Source organism: Leptonotus elevatus, chromosome 18 (genome assembly GCF_054856555.1).
Source record: "Leptonotus elevatus isolate MCC_2025b chromosome 18, RoL_Lele_1.0, whole genome shotgun sequence".
Taxonomy (NCBI): domain Eukaryota; kingdom Metazoa; phylum Chordata; class Actinopteri; order Syngnathiformes; family Syngnathidae; genus Leptonotus; species Leptonotus elevatus.
Genome location: NC_141256.1, coordinates 11,330,893 through 11,345,627, shown reverse-complemented (window position 1 = coordinate 11,345,627; position 14,735 = coordinate 11,330,893). Strand labels below are relative to the sequence as shown.

General features: G+C 43.2%; 1 protein-coding gene and 1 long non-coding RNA gene across 4 annotated transcripts; one reads left to right on the top strand and one right to left on the bottom strand.

Moving 5' to 3' along the window:
* Positions 1-194: 194 nt before the first annotated feature.
* armc2 (armadillo repeat containing 2) lies at positions 195-13,182 on the bottom strand. Of its 2 annotated transcripts, none has more exons than XM_086060691.1 (18): positions 12,966-13,182; positions 12,435-12,845; positions 12,285-12,357; positions 11,858-12,020; positions 11,637-11,766; positions 9,084-9,154; positions 8,499-8,600; positions 6,048-6,238; positions 5,865-5,967; positions 5,567-5,781; positions 4,850-4,995; positions 4,668-4,767; positions 2,943-3,228; positions 2,589-2,711; positions 2,399-2,512; positions 1,091-1,223; positions 730-887; positions 195-586 (listed from the first exon to the last, which is right to left on the bottom strand). In XM_086060691.1, exons 2-18 carry the CDS (start codon positions 12,650-12,652, stop codon positions 468-470), a joined length of 2,445 nt encoding a protein of 814 aa, XP_085916817.1. In that variant the 5' UTR covers positions 12,653-12,845; positions 12,966-13,182; the 3' UTR covers positions 195-467. The 2 variants fall into 2 exon arrangements, with proteins under 2 accessions (XP_085916817.1, XP_085916818.1); XM_086060692.1 differs by having other exon boundaries at positions 9,084-9,151.
* LOC147158594 (uncharacterized) lies at positions 1,455-3,236 on the top strand. Of its 2 annotated transcripts, none has more exons than XR_015090725.1 (3): positions 1,455-1,642; positions 2,419-2,528; positions 2,947-3,236. It is a non-coding gene; the product is annotated as an uncharacterized LOC147158594 (long non-coding RNA). The 2 variants fall into 2 exon arrangements; XR_015090724.1 differs by having other exon boundaries at positions 2,384-2,528.
* Positions 13,183-14,735: the final 1,553 nt, after the last annotated feature.

Sequence of the window (14,735 nt, the reverse complement as noted above, 5' to 3'; positions counted from 1 at the left end):
TTTTTCTTCTTTAATCTTGATACATGAAGTGCTGTTCCTGATTTGTGTTGATGTAACGACCATGTGACTTTGAAAATGCTGTACTTTTTGGCGACTTGTAAGCACTGCCTGACCCCAAGCCCCCCCCCCCCCCCCCCGTGTCTGTGTAACATGAATACTGATGATAATAATAAAGACTTTGAGAGGCGATGACATTCCTTGCTTCCTCTATGCGTTTTATTTGTTTACACATTTAATAAAACGGTTGCTTACCAAAGGCAATGAGGCGACTCATCAATAACGCACGCACACGCGCTCACAAAACCAAAGTTGGTTATATAAATGTGCAAAAGTGTGTTGTAAAGATATGTGAGGGTGGACTTTAAAGTGCTTTAAAATATCAGTCACATGATGGTGGGATTTAAAAGTAGCACAACAAAAACATTCACAATTGTCGCATAAGTACAGTACATATAGTAAGATGTATATTATTCACATTTCATTGACCAGGCATGATACAGTTTTAAGGCAACCGGGCGGAACTCCAACTCCCATAATTCCCTGTGGTAGTCCTCATCTTCCGTACCTCTTCGGACCTCTTCCTCACCTGAGGGGAGAGAGGAGCAAATAGAGTGAGGCGGTCCAATATGATAGTGGCTAGATGCAGCTGCAATGCATCATGGGAGTAGGAGAAACACACTTCCATCCTCCCATGATGCATTGCAACACCCCGAGACCCCCCCAACCGACCCAAATAGGACGTGAGGATCTCCAGCAGCGACTTGCGGTCCTGCGCCGCCAGCAGCGTCTCAGGTCCGCCTCCGCCGCTCATATTCCACAAGGCCTGACACAGCTGAGCCGACAGCTGCCAGTCACCTGCTCCCAAGTCTCTAAGGCAGTCTGTCAGCCTGATATACACAAAAACACACGCATGCTTACACTTGATTGCAAAGCAACAATAATGTCAAAATTAAATTAAAACAAATAAATATATATATATATAACAAACAAAAAGAATGTATTGTTAAAAACAACTGAAATGTACTTAGGCAGTCATGTACCACTAGAAGAAGTCCTGGTCTCAAACAAAATGGCCGAATTCAATGCTTACTTGGTTGCAGCCCCCTCAAGGGAGAGACTGGCTCTGTTGGGAGGGTCCAGCGCCAGGTTGGTGAGGACCCCGCAGGCCGAGAAGCACAAGTCCGGGTTCTTGGAGTCCAACAGTGTCACCAAAAACCTGTGGACTGAGGAGGTGAGGTCAGCAGCCATGTTTACAGCTCAAATAAGACACACTAGTGTGTGTATGGAGCACTTTTTGTGTTACAGTGTTACCTTGACGTGGCCATCTTGCACCGGTGTTGGACTCAAGTAGGTTTAGGACTTTGTAAAGTCATTCTGTGTCTATTTAAAAAATCACTTTTAATATAGTCTAGTGGAGTGTTTTTTTTTTTTTTGGGCCGCCACCAGAGGGCTTCATGAGTCGAGGGCCGAGGCTGCCTCGTTAAAGCAAGTGTCACGTAGTAGAACGCTCCAAAGATGAAAACATTTTTGATTCAATGTTTTATTAAATCGGGGAAAAGACATAAGCAACATGCAAGGTTTGAACTCGAAGCTAAAAATACATAACATCTACGAAAAGTTTATGTTCATTCGTCAAACACAGGTAAGCTAGCTGTGTGAACTGTGAAGCTACAAGCTAGCGAGGTTAGCTTGGCGTTTAGCGCATCAGTAGCTGGTCAAATATGAACCAAACCATGTCAGTTACAGTGAAAGTGACAAGACGGACATTGTAATCTTGAAACTCGCATTTTAAGCGTAGACATATAGCATAGACTTAATTTGAGTTTAAAGTCATCCATATTTGATGTGGCATAATAAACCCCGTAAACTAGTGCACGTCAACTTGATGAACTTCATAAAGCGACAATCCACAAAGTTAACGCCTTTAATCTTGCCATTTACGCACACTATAATAGATTTGGAGAAAAGATTGATGCAAAAAACAACTTATATGATGATGACATGTTACACACCCTACCTACAGCATATTTAAATATTTATCATCACAGTAACCGTGTTAGATACATTAGTAGCTGTAAACATTCATGAAATGTTAGGAACAAATATATAAATATTAGTATATACAAATTTATTCCATACACTTATGTTTAATTTTTAGAGCTGTAAATGTACCTTTTTGTATTATCAGTGAAAAAAATATTATCACTCCAATATATGACTTTAGTTACAACTTCCTTGAACCAGGTAATGCTTTGAAATTTGATGGCTATTTGACTAGCTTGTTTTTTTCCCGCGGAATATTTGTTGTTATCAAAAATAATAGTTATTGCTCATAAATTGGACCACTTGTGAGTCAAGGTACCACTGTGCTGTATTTGTCCAGGTGTTAATTACGAACCTTTGTTCTGCATTATAAAGTCCCGCACATCTTTGGACTGCGACAAGTTCCCGTAGACGCGGGTGGCCTCGAGCATGGCGGCCATGTTGGAGCTGAGCACCAACTTCAGCATCACTTGAGTGACGAAAAGGTGACAAAGAATGTTTATTTTTTTGCACTTGTCTTCATGCTTTTGAAGTGTTGTTCTTACACTGGGCGATGGCCAGCTGGCTGCGTCTGAGCACCGCACTTTCTTTGCGGTAGAACGTCAGGTTGTTGATGGCGGCCGTCACGTTCACCGTCAGCTCCTCGCTCTCGTCCACCGATCTCAGTTCTGTGACACGCACGCGCTGTGGACACAATACGTGTGCAAAAGAACATCCTGATTTCAACATTTTTAATTAGTCAACTATAGAATCTCAACTTTAACTAAAACTTACGAGGAAACAGAAAATAATTCTTTTGATTCTGTGGATTTTGTTTTTGATGCACCATCCAAAACAAGAGAATTGAGGGTCAGCTGTAAAACTTCACACAGCTCTTGATACTACCTCCGATTTCTCACCCAGTGTCTCCATCAGCAGCTGGACGCAGGTGGTGTTGCTGGCCAGCGCGGCGCCCACGTTCTCCTGGATGCACATGTTGGCCAGCACCCGGACCAGCTTCACCAGCACGTCCTCGGCCTCCCGCACACCGGCCAGAGGCGTCGGCCCGTCCTCCCTCAGCTGATAGTCGTCGTACAGCCGCAGGAGGGTGTCCACGGACGCCTCGCAGCGGAAGAGCCGCTGGCGCGCCTCGTCGCTCTTCGCCGTCAGGTTGCCCAGTGTGAAGAGGAGACGCACGACCAGGTCCTGCCAGAGAAAGGTAATGCAGTGTGTAGAACGAACTAGTAGGCTAAATGCTAATAATTTAGCATTCTGTACCATAATGCCACGGGGTATTGACTTGCAACATGTGCAAACCCCGAGATATTATGTGAAAAAACGTTGAACGGGAATCATGCACTGCAGACGTCATAATAAATCATAAAAATTACAAACAATGTTTGCTTAATTTTCTAACATATTGGTATAATGTAGGCCAAATGCCAAAAAAAAGAGGCTTTTTTACTACAATAGCTCGTGGCATTATGGGAAAAAATGCTGACATATGCAGACATAATAATAAATCATAAAAATTACAAGTAATGTTCATGTACTAAATTTATGAATGTATTTGTATAAGGTAGGCCGAATGCTAAAAATATATATATTTTTTAACTTGTGCATTTAAGTGGCATTATGGGGGGAAAAAAGCAAAGTTTTTAGCAATTAGCCTACTAGTATTTTTCTGAGTAAAATTGTCAATGTTGTTTTTCGGTGTCACATCTTTATGCTGCTCCACTGTAAATGTCTAAGTTAGAAACAACTTTAGTGACGCACAACCACCAGTAGATGGCATCGATGCCCGTTTTAGACAAGACTGCATTTTGTGAAATCTACCTTTGATCTACTGCTGATCATAAAACAACAGAAAAAGGGCAGAATCAAACCTTTTTCACTATTCTTTCATTTGCTAGATGCACTGTATATATATAATCCGTAAACACAATATCTTTTGGGTCTTGAAAATGTCAAAATGCCCTAAAATTTATAAGGACAAGTATTATCGAAAAAGGTTTGATTGTGCATGTGTGAGTGAGTCAAAAATCGCTCCTGTCGACCTCCTTTCCTGCATTCGGCAAGTGTCCAGAGTTTTTTTTCACACCTCCAAATTGAGGCGGCCGATAACGGGCCGTACATCCCGCTAGCGTCCCGGCGCCGCTCGTTCGGTTACATGTCGAGCAGGTGCACGCCTCTTAATGCCACACCTGCTTGCCGTTGCACAGGTATGAGGACAGGACGGACTGTCCTCTCAGGGGTGTGCGTGTAAGTGTGGGTGCAAACGTTCGCACCCTATCAGTCACGTCTTGAGTGCTTACACAAAGGAGGCGGCCGTTTGTTCTATTCTTAATTCCTACTCCCTTCTGGATCATGTTCCGACTCGTCTTAACTGAAGCTCACCTTTTGTCTGGTTTGGTTTTCCACTCAGTGTTTTTTTTTTTTGCCGAGTCATCTTATCTGATCTGGGGCTTATTTACATGTCGATACACACATTACAGAGCGGAGAAAGGGCACAACACACACGCGCGCGCAGACGTAACGTCCTGTAAATGTGCCTGGGACACGCCATGTGTAAACAAGCCGATGTGAGCGTAAACAGGAAGCTAATTTGTTGAAGCTAAACGCTGCGAGGACACCCACTGGCTCACCTGTTTTTGGCGGTGTTTGCTCAGGAGCTCTAAAAATAGTTGGTAGCAGTCGGGGGTCTGCGCCAGAGCGAGACGGCACTCGGCGTATGAGGAGAGTTTACTGAGAAGGCGAGAAACACGTTTTGGACTCAAAATGTAGGCCCAGCTCATAGACAAGCATCTTTTTTTTCCAAGCGGGCTACCTGTAGTTTCGAGAAACATTGGTGCACACGTCTTGGTCCTGACGATGACGCTGCAGAACCAAGCAGAGATCCGACATCAGGGAGTAGGAGACAAAGAGGGGGCGGGCCTCGGGGTGGTCGGCCAGATTTCTTAGGGTGGCAGTCAGCTGAAGATATGGGCAGGTTAAAGGTTAAGATGAGTTACGGAGTTACTCAGTCTCTATAAACCTGTAAATGCATCCAATCAATTTTAGTCGGCCATTTTTTTCAAATACAATTTCTCTTATGGTTGTGAAATGAATTGAAAGTTTAAAGGAAGGATGGATGAATGTTTTGTAATGACAGCCCCCGTCCGTGTCTCCTCATCTGTCAGTGTAATGCGCTGCGTCACATATCAAATGAGATGAAACTCAAGATGTTTGTTGGGGCCAACTTCTGTGGTCCGCATCAATCACTTTTTTTTTTTTAGTATTGGGAGATTGCAAGCCGGATGTGTTTGGACCGAATTGACCTTTTGCAGAGAACATTATGTTCTTGGAACAGTGAACATGCACAGTATGAGACGTAAACAAAAACACAGAGCTGGTAATTAGTGGGAGAATCTCTATAAGCCAAGAAATATACGTCAAATTCATTTCTTATCATTTGTTTTGCCTTAATATGCTTCGACTTAAATGGCCGCACTTTTATCTAAGAAATAGAAAAAATTCAATTGTGGTACAACGTGATTGTACGTACCTGTACGAGGATGTGTCCGGCAATGGCGACGTGAGCGCCGTCCACCCTGCATAGCTTCTGGATGAAATCGTGAGCCGTGCTCATGAAGTTCTTTTCCAACAGAAGGTGGACCACGGCGGCGCTTCCTGAGAGAAATTTGAGCGTGCTGGCGCAGTAAAAGAGCGCCTCGCCGCACGTGGACGCATCCTCGCGCAGCAGCAGCCCGAGCAGCGAGTCTAGACGGAAGAAAATCCACCTCACTTAACGACCGCGGGGCGCAGCTTTGATTTTTGTGATCACAAGAAAGACGTTTGTCCACCTAGGACTGAGCAATTTTGGAAGAGGACGTCATTGTCTTCACTGCGACTGATCTGGAAGATAAGCTTGCAGATGTTGAGCAGGTTGTTCCCGCTGACATGTAACTGAAGACAAAAAAAAAGAACAAAAAGTGACTTAAAAACAAAACAAAACAACTTATCGGACGCGCCCACAGAAGACTCACGGCGAGACACAGCTCGACGACGTGCATGTGGAGGCGCGGGGAGTTGAGGTCGATGAGTTGGAAGAGCGTTCGCAGTATACTGGACCGCCTCTTACAGTGGTGAGGGCCCAGCAAGCCCGCTTCTGCCAGGGCATCTTGGAGAGCGATGATGCACAAGTCACAAAGATGCTCCGGTGAGGCCTCGCCGCTGCCTGGATGATTGTCGGGAAAAAATATTTGCAAAGTTGACGACGGTACAAAGGTTCGCGAGTTAGCCAGTCAGCCAGTCAGCCATTTTAGCGTAGTTTGACTGATCTTTCAAGAATTACAGAATATTGCATTGTTTGCTAGCTGGCTCACGGATTGGCAGGACCGTCCATTCGACCACCGCCTTCCGTGGACCAAGCGCGGGTCCTCAAAACCGAGACATTGTGGCCGAAATTGATCAGATTTTCAAAATTAAAAACCTGCAATTTTGCTGAAAATCAAACCGGGGAATGCTGGTTGTATTGCTTCAGCTAATGCTAAATGCTATCCAAACTTTTTGCCTGGTCCCAGTAGCTTATTGGTACCGCCAGAAAAGCTCAGCTTGCATTGGATCTGACCGGCGACTGCACCATTAGGCTAGTAGTGGGGATGTAACGATATTCAAACATCACCACACGATGATATCGCGATATGAAGGTCACGATACGATAAAATATCACGATATTGAGGGGAGGTTGGCGATATGAAAAAAGGTCACGATATTGTAAGAAAGAAAAGAACTCATACTAAAAATTGCTTTTGTACATAACAGCAATGCATATAAACAGCCTACAATCTCTGATAACACTTAATATTGAGGCACTTACTTGCTTACTTACATATTGACTCGCTTCACAAGCATATTACGTTCGACTTCATCATAAACTTAGAAAGGCCAAAACATGCCTTGTGAAAATTAAACTGCACTAACAAATTAGCCACCAGAGGGTGCTGGAACTGCACAAAAGGACATCAACCTGACTTTTTTTTTTAACATATGTGCTGTGTGACGACGACGATGTTATGGCAGTTTTAATATTACGATATTGCCGTTACTCTTACAGCCCTAGCTAGTAGGACTACATTTTCTTACATGATCCTTAGATACCGAAACAGGAAGTACTTCCAGTATGACAAAAATACGCCTGCAAGCAATTGGATGCGGATGAGAATGAGAACGCAAACACGTATGAATCGCTATGACAACAGTGCGATTGACACGTACCAAACAATTGCAAACGGGACAGTCGCAGATAAATCAGATAAGTCAAGACATATAAAGGGAAGATGCTTTTTTTTTTTTTTAAGCATAGCTTGCTAGCTAACTTTGCTCTAGTGGTAAAAAATGGGCAAGCTATTATTACTACAGAACTGGCAACTGTGTTAAACAGCCACTGATGGAATGAAGTACTCGTATAATGGGGATGTGCGTACGTATAATGTATTTAAAAGTAACATATGTTTAGATACAAATGACCGAAACCATTTTACAGGGCCTTAAAGATTTTAAACATCAGTAAGTGTGCAGCCCCGCTTTCGCTGTTTTAATTCTTTATGCATATGGCGTATCCTCGGTTCTACCGTTTCTCCTGCCAGTACATTTCCATTCACGCGCCTTGGCCGCTGTCACCTGCGCTCCCACGCACAACGGTCCCCTGCCAGTCCTGACACTCACCACATTGTCTTTGACTATCTAGCACACGTTAGACGGATCTCCTGACCCCGACCTCACCTTTTGTCCCCCCCCCCCCCCTTGCTTGCCTGTCTGCCCTCTCACTCCCGACCATTCAGATGTTTTTCCGCTTAGCTTTTGTGAGACCGCTTTGGACAATGGCCAGATGTTCCTCCTAAACGTCCGGGCCCTGTCCTGTGCCGCCATCGGGTCCAGGTCAGCATACACGTCACAGTATGTTTTGTTATATTTGCAAGTACTTTAGCGATCGGTGCACTTGAGGTTAAATCTGCCCCATCAATAAAACAGTCGCCGTAAAATAACATCCTCCCTTTTCTAGGAAACTTCCGAAGGTAAATGGAGCGGCACAATCGCTCAGCTCCAATCTGCATGCAGAGGAAAGAGAAAGGGTGGAGCCTGTTCCTTGTTTTTGAAGTAAAATAATAAAAGTGTTCCCGGCATCGAAACTAGGGCTTGGCACACACTAGACACCTTGCCTCAATTTTGCACGCATGAAACCACAAAGCATTGCGGGGGATAAATATTTAATATTGAACTTTGAAAATGAGTTTTCCATTAAAGCGAGTGTCGAAGTATCATAAATGTTTGAGTCCAATGCTGGCAGACTGCAGCAGGCTAACATAATTCCGTGTGAGTAACATTATTTTGTTTTCCTTTGAGTTGACTTTTTGCAATCAGACTAAATCTAGTTGTGGGAAGTCATGTCGTCGGATTGACTATTTTATTCCCTTCCCTTTTTGTGTTGCTCTTACCACCTGCAGCCACAGCCTTTATCTGCTGCAGGAGAGGCGCTATCGGATCCCACCGTGAGTCTGCGCCTGCGCTCGTGTTACTCTTTCCACTCCAGTCCAAATCTGACGTGCGAGAGAGAGAGAGAGAGCACATTAGTGAAAACGAGCCTGGTGCAAACACGTCTGCTTTAGTTCACAAGTTCAGCGTCCCAAAATAAGTTTGATGTCACCACCAAAAAGGTCATCATCCACTGCTTAACTCGCATATAAACAAACCCTCCATCAACTGCATCATATTCTTCTTAAATAATGCCATGCATGGCATGCAACAGTTTGCGATCAATCTGGCATGCATACATCATCGCTTCACGTGTCACACAGGAAGTTGTGGTTGTCTAAACACATTATCTAGTCGATTTATCTCACGCTCTAAAGTTTGTGTTCAGCAACATCCCCCAAAGCAGAGCTAGAACTCATCAATTTTCACTGCTGGAGAGATCATGTTTAGCATTTTGCTCCGAAAGGCAACTTGAAGAGATAGCGGAACACACCATTAGTGCTGACAATGTGTGGAAAATAAAAACTGAACGGGTTCCTTGAACAAACCTGTTCTCTGTCCTGATCTGACCTCGTCGCTTCCCACTCCGGAATCAACACTGGACTGTAATAGTCTGCTGCTTGCGCCGGGTTGGGGGGGACACAAACAGTTGGTTACAACTTTTCATTTGTTGGGAAGTTCAAAGGAGAAGAAAAGCTTAACTTAGAGAGAAACAAAACAGATATTAGATGCTGCCACTGGGTGTCGCTGTTGCACCAGAAGTGACCATACACCGGCGCTCGTTTGCTCTTGATGCAATTACATGTGTTTTTTTCTCAGCCTGACCGTGCGTGTGTGTGTGTGTGCGTGAGTGTGTTATGTGGTTGCCGTCGCCTGTGCACATCTCAGACCTCAATCTCCAACAGACAGGAAGTAAGACCTGAACTCTGCGGGCTGTCTGCTGCAGACTGTTTGTGCTTTGTCATCCGTATGGGCTGTCTGCAGTTTTTTGCAGGAAGTAGCATAACGGACTAGAGATTTTTTATTTGGAATACATCCATGGATATTACGACTAATGGGGCATGTCCCCAGGACCTGTTCACAGTGAATGGTCTGTGATAGGATTACAAGGTCCCATCAGCGGGCCTCTGTGCGATACGGCCGGTCTCTGAGACATGACCTCATCCCTGTCTTGGGCCTGGCAACAGCGTGCCGCAGTAACAATGCATAGAGCTGCCAGGCTTGCCCGAATGGGCATCCAAATCTAATAAGAGAGCCATTTGGAGCCATAAAATGACGTCTTATTGGATGCTTTCTGTCTGTGTCTATTAGCTGTCAATGGTCTGCTCAGAACGCTGATAACAAAACTTCTCAAAGTTGACAGTGCAAAGAAGCAGATCCGGTCATTTCGGACCCCAGGCTTGTAAGAACCATGTGATTGCTCTCCAGCCAATCATCCATCTGTCCCTTTTACTATAGCGCTTATCCTGTTCAGGGTCACCGCTTGGGATGGAGCTTATCCTAGATGACGTGACGCGTTGCAGAAAGCTGGGAAATGTCAGACTCTTCAACATTACGGAGTCTGAGTTCCAGCAAATTGATCACATAACTTCTAGATGTCATAAACATTAGGAATATTAATCAAAAGACTGCATGAATGATATTTATCTGTGTACAGTGGTTATATATTGCTATTATTTTTTTTCACTTTTGGAAAGTTCCTCCTCTCCAGCAGTTATTAAATGAGTACTGACTAGGGGTGTCAAAATGAGTGCGTTAATTTAAAGTTCCTTTAAGGACCCTCATTTTTTTTTAACACACGATTAATGGCCTCTCCTTACTGGGGGTATTCCAGTGGCATTGCAGCAAACACTAAATGTACTAATAACACATATATTTATGGAGACTGGGGTCAAGTTGTATTTTACAATTTTAAAAATGTGCAGAATTTCCCAAGTTGCTTAATGTTAAAGATCAGATAGCTATTAATATGGGAAAAAAAATGCACTGAGCTGTCACCAAGGTCTCACAAATGCAATTATGCTATCTAGTGGCAGAAAAATGACAAACACAAATCAATATAACACTCGGTTTTTTTTTTACAGTACAGTACTTCTTTTTAATTTTAACTCAATTTTATGAATTATTATGAAATTACTGTATCAATGACTAAAAGATGCAGCCATATTTCTATTAGTTAAATATTATTTCCACTTTTATGCTAACGAGTATGAAAATTTAGAAAACAATATTTTATTGAACAGATATAAAATTTGCGATAAATCGCAAGTTAACTATTGAAGTCATGTGATTAATTACGGTAAAAAAAAAAATTATTGCCTGACACCCCTCGCACTAACACTACCGACGGCAACAAAAAAAGCATAATAATGAAAAAAAACAAAAGTGCCTGTGTGTAAGTTCACTGAGATCTTTAAGTATATATATATATTATATAGCATTTTTCTTAAAACAGCAAAAAATTAATGGCAATTGTTTTTCTTCTTCTAACATCTAATGGCTCGTTCCTGATTGTAAAACCGCCACAAGCCCCCCCCAGCCCTTGTGAATGTGAGTGTGAGAAGTTGTCCGTCTATACTGTATGTTCCCTAGCTGGCGTCCAGTCCAGGGTGCCAAAAGTCAGCTGGGATAAGCTCCAGCTCACCCGTGACCCTAATGAGGACAAGCTCTATAGAAAACGGATGGGTAGATTCAAATGATTTAAATTCCAAATCCTCTTTAGGGCAGCTCAGTAGTCTGAGTAGTTGGCAGAGTTTCCTCGCCTAAGAAGGTTTGTATCTGTATTGAGTCAGGACTTTCTACATGTGTGGGTTTTAAGACTTTAAACAAACAATATAGAAAATTGACAATTTTATTAACGATGGCTTCATCTCTCGGGCCTGTGCTGCAGGCGGCGTTCTGAGCTCATGTAAAATGTGTTTTGTTGTTATTACTCCCACCTGGCGAGCGATCGATATGTGGATGGATTGGAACAGCAGAGTTATGTCCCCTCGTCCCGACACAGCTGATGAGGTTGGTGGTGGAAATTTCTAGCCCTCCAGTAATAGCTGCCAGTAAATCTTGTGTTCATTATGGGATGTCACATTGATGGAAGCAAATACCTTTCACTCTGACTTCTGCGTGGCGCAGATAAGTGAGGCACGCCAGAGACCTCCTTGTGGTCCCCGGAGACAAAAGCGTGGGCTGGTGGCAGCTTTTTCGCCGGGTCTTGATGTGATCTTTCTTGTGGCGCTACACACAGAAAAGCCGTCTGTATAGTGAGCAACAAACTAGAAGCCAACCGACGCAGAGAATGCAAATGGGGGTCAAAGTTGTTGCTCACCATCTGTGTGCGCTGCCAAAGGGGGCAAGATGGCGAGAGACGTCGCCCTGACGAGACGCGTCCGCGTTCGCACCAGCGGCCGCTTCGTGTCCAGTGGGTCAGCGGGAGGTTTGGGGGATGACTTTGAAATGTCATCATGGCTGGGAAATGGAATCTTTGTCTTCTGGCATGGAAACAACGCAATGTCAGGAGTTATTTTTAGCCAAGGTTGAAGTTGATTTTTACCTGTGCAGTTGAGCTTAGTGAACGTCAATACTTCAAACTTTTTGGAAAGATGGCTACAAGTCAAACGAACAAAAGAACCCTATTGATTTGTATAGTATCAAGTGGCAGGTGATGGTCACACGGAGACAGTTCAAGGACAGTTCGCCACTTGTTGCATTATTCAACTCATTGTTCCTCACTGGTGAGGCCAGAGATTACTCACATGTTCCAATGGAGATAGGCGAGTCCCCGAACTTGGCCGGGAGTCTCCGAAATCAAAATTCTGTGCTTGAAGGCTGTAAAGTAAAAAAAAAAAACTAAAGTCTAAATGAAGCTTTTAAGGCATATTTGGGCACAGAAATCAAATGCATACCTGAAGGTTGAGGAAGGTCTGTTGCTGTGGTCTGCACGGACCGAGCTTCTTGCAAACAACTGCCTTTGCGCATCTCGTGGGGTGTAAGGTCTCTGGGTAGACTGAGCACGGAGAATCCTTCTTGCTTCACCCACTATCTCTGCACTCGTCTTCAACGAGGGGTGCCTCCTCGGCAGAAAGGGCCCACACAGCTCGTATTTCCTCTCCGTGGAGCCCATTTGGCCGCCGTGACGTCGGCTCAGTTTGTGAAGTAGCTCCGTTTTGTCTTCATGATTAAACTTCCGTATTTATATTTGCGTTTCTAGCATGGTTTGCTTAAGGGAGAGTCATGGTTCGTTTTATGGTGGAATGGGCGACACCGAGCGAACAAGGAGTCCCGCGGTGCTGCGTCTCCATGGCGACCACATGTTGCTGTGGTAGCGAGCACAACAAACGGGGAGAATAAGATCGCGTTCGGCGTGAAAGCCGGCCCATCGTGTCGTTTTTATCACATATTATAAACACAATGTAAGAAGAATATTAAATACTTACTGTCCATGTCGGGGAAACTCCACCATGTCCTTAAAAAAGAAAGAAAGAACAAAAGTCGTCTTTCAGCAACCCAAACATTTACATGACTACAAAAGTATGTTTTCAAAGTTCCGTTGAATAAGTTGCAATTTTGTACACATAAAATATAATTTTAGACAAATTTGAAGAGAATCCAATGGCTGTTTGAAATATTCCGTCCTGAACTTGTATAGTGCTACTCGGCTTCAACTGTTCTGACGTCATCGCCAGTTGACGGCAACGATTACGTCATCACACGCGACCAGGACTTTGTTTTTTAAAGCTATACAACTACAATAACATTATTTGAATTACAATTAATAATAGCCTTTTGCTTGTGTAAATGGCAATGCTCAATTTTGGTAGGTACTTATTTACTTTATTTATTTATTTATGTACAGTTGGGCATGCTGCTGTAAATACAGTAATTAAAACATCTGAAAGCATTGTAAAACAACCAGTGGCACTATTGGTTCATAATTTTGTCTCAAACGTGTAGTAGGCCTACAGAATTGATAATTTCCATAAAATATATTAGTATTATTTTAATCGGTTGCATAAGACGGTATGACAAAAAAATTATAAGCGAGTGTTTATAAAATCTATGGCAGCAAATGTGAAAACACTGGACAACAATTGAACAATTTTACACCAAAGTTATGGTTGGATAAACTAAAATGAAGGTTTAAGTTACAAATCTTAATGTTAACATGGTTGTTGTTGTTTTTTTGTGGTGGGGGGGGGGGGGGGGGCAGTATCAGATGTTAAAGCACTGAAATGACTGTTAGGATCAGTCAGTGTTTTGTTATAACATAATTAGTTCGAAGTTTGTGACTGTGTAAATGACAAACTAAAATAATCGAAACAAAAAGACAATAACTGTACCTAAAATTTCTCCAATCCTTCTCATGTACAAAGTCTAAAAGTAAGCACACTAAGAAGCTGCTGGTGTTAGATTTATTCTTAAGAAAATGGAGCTGCCTGTTTTGCATGCACAGATGTCCGCCATTTTGTGTCAGAAAAAAAAAAGTATGACACAATTTAAAAAGACGAGTGGACACAAAATGGCCGAATACTTACCTGTACGATTTGTTATTATTATTTTTTTTCCGGTTGTGGTCCATCTTGATCCTTAATGCAAGTTCCAATACAACAACGAAGACCAATTGTTCCTAATCCTCCCGTTGTGTTCTTCAAGTATTGAAAATGATTAAAAATGCCTAGCATCAACTCCAAATTGCAGGTGGTTATTCATCTCATGCTTCGTTATGAGTCTCCGTTCGCCATCTGGACCTGCCTAGCATTTTAAAATGTAGTTCATCGTCTACAGTACTCATGAACCTTGTTCTCCACATCTACTCACTGAATTATACATCTGAACTATCTTGTCGTACCTAAAAAAGGAGGACATGCTTTAGTCTCATGGATACAGTGAACCTGATTGTCTGGGAGTGCATGCCCCGCTCGGCCAATCACAGGGTGTCGCCGTGCAGCATAGCTGCCAATTGGCAGAGGGAAGGAGATGCTTCTTACCATTGTCACTATGACAGACCAATACTAGACTTGTCAAACATGTAGGATGACAAAAGTGGTGCATGAAATGAAGCGCGACTCAACGTCACGAAAACGATGCATCTCCTTGGCAACCAACAGTTTGGGGGAGGAGGGGTGGTTTCGTGCTTACCACCTCAGCAATCCGTTTCAACTTTACTTACTTACTTATGGCTTTTATAGGTTATAATGATTTATTTT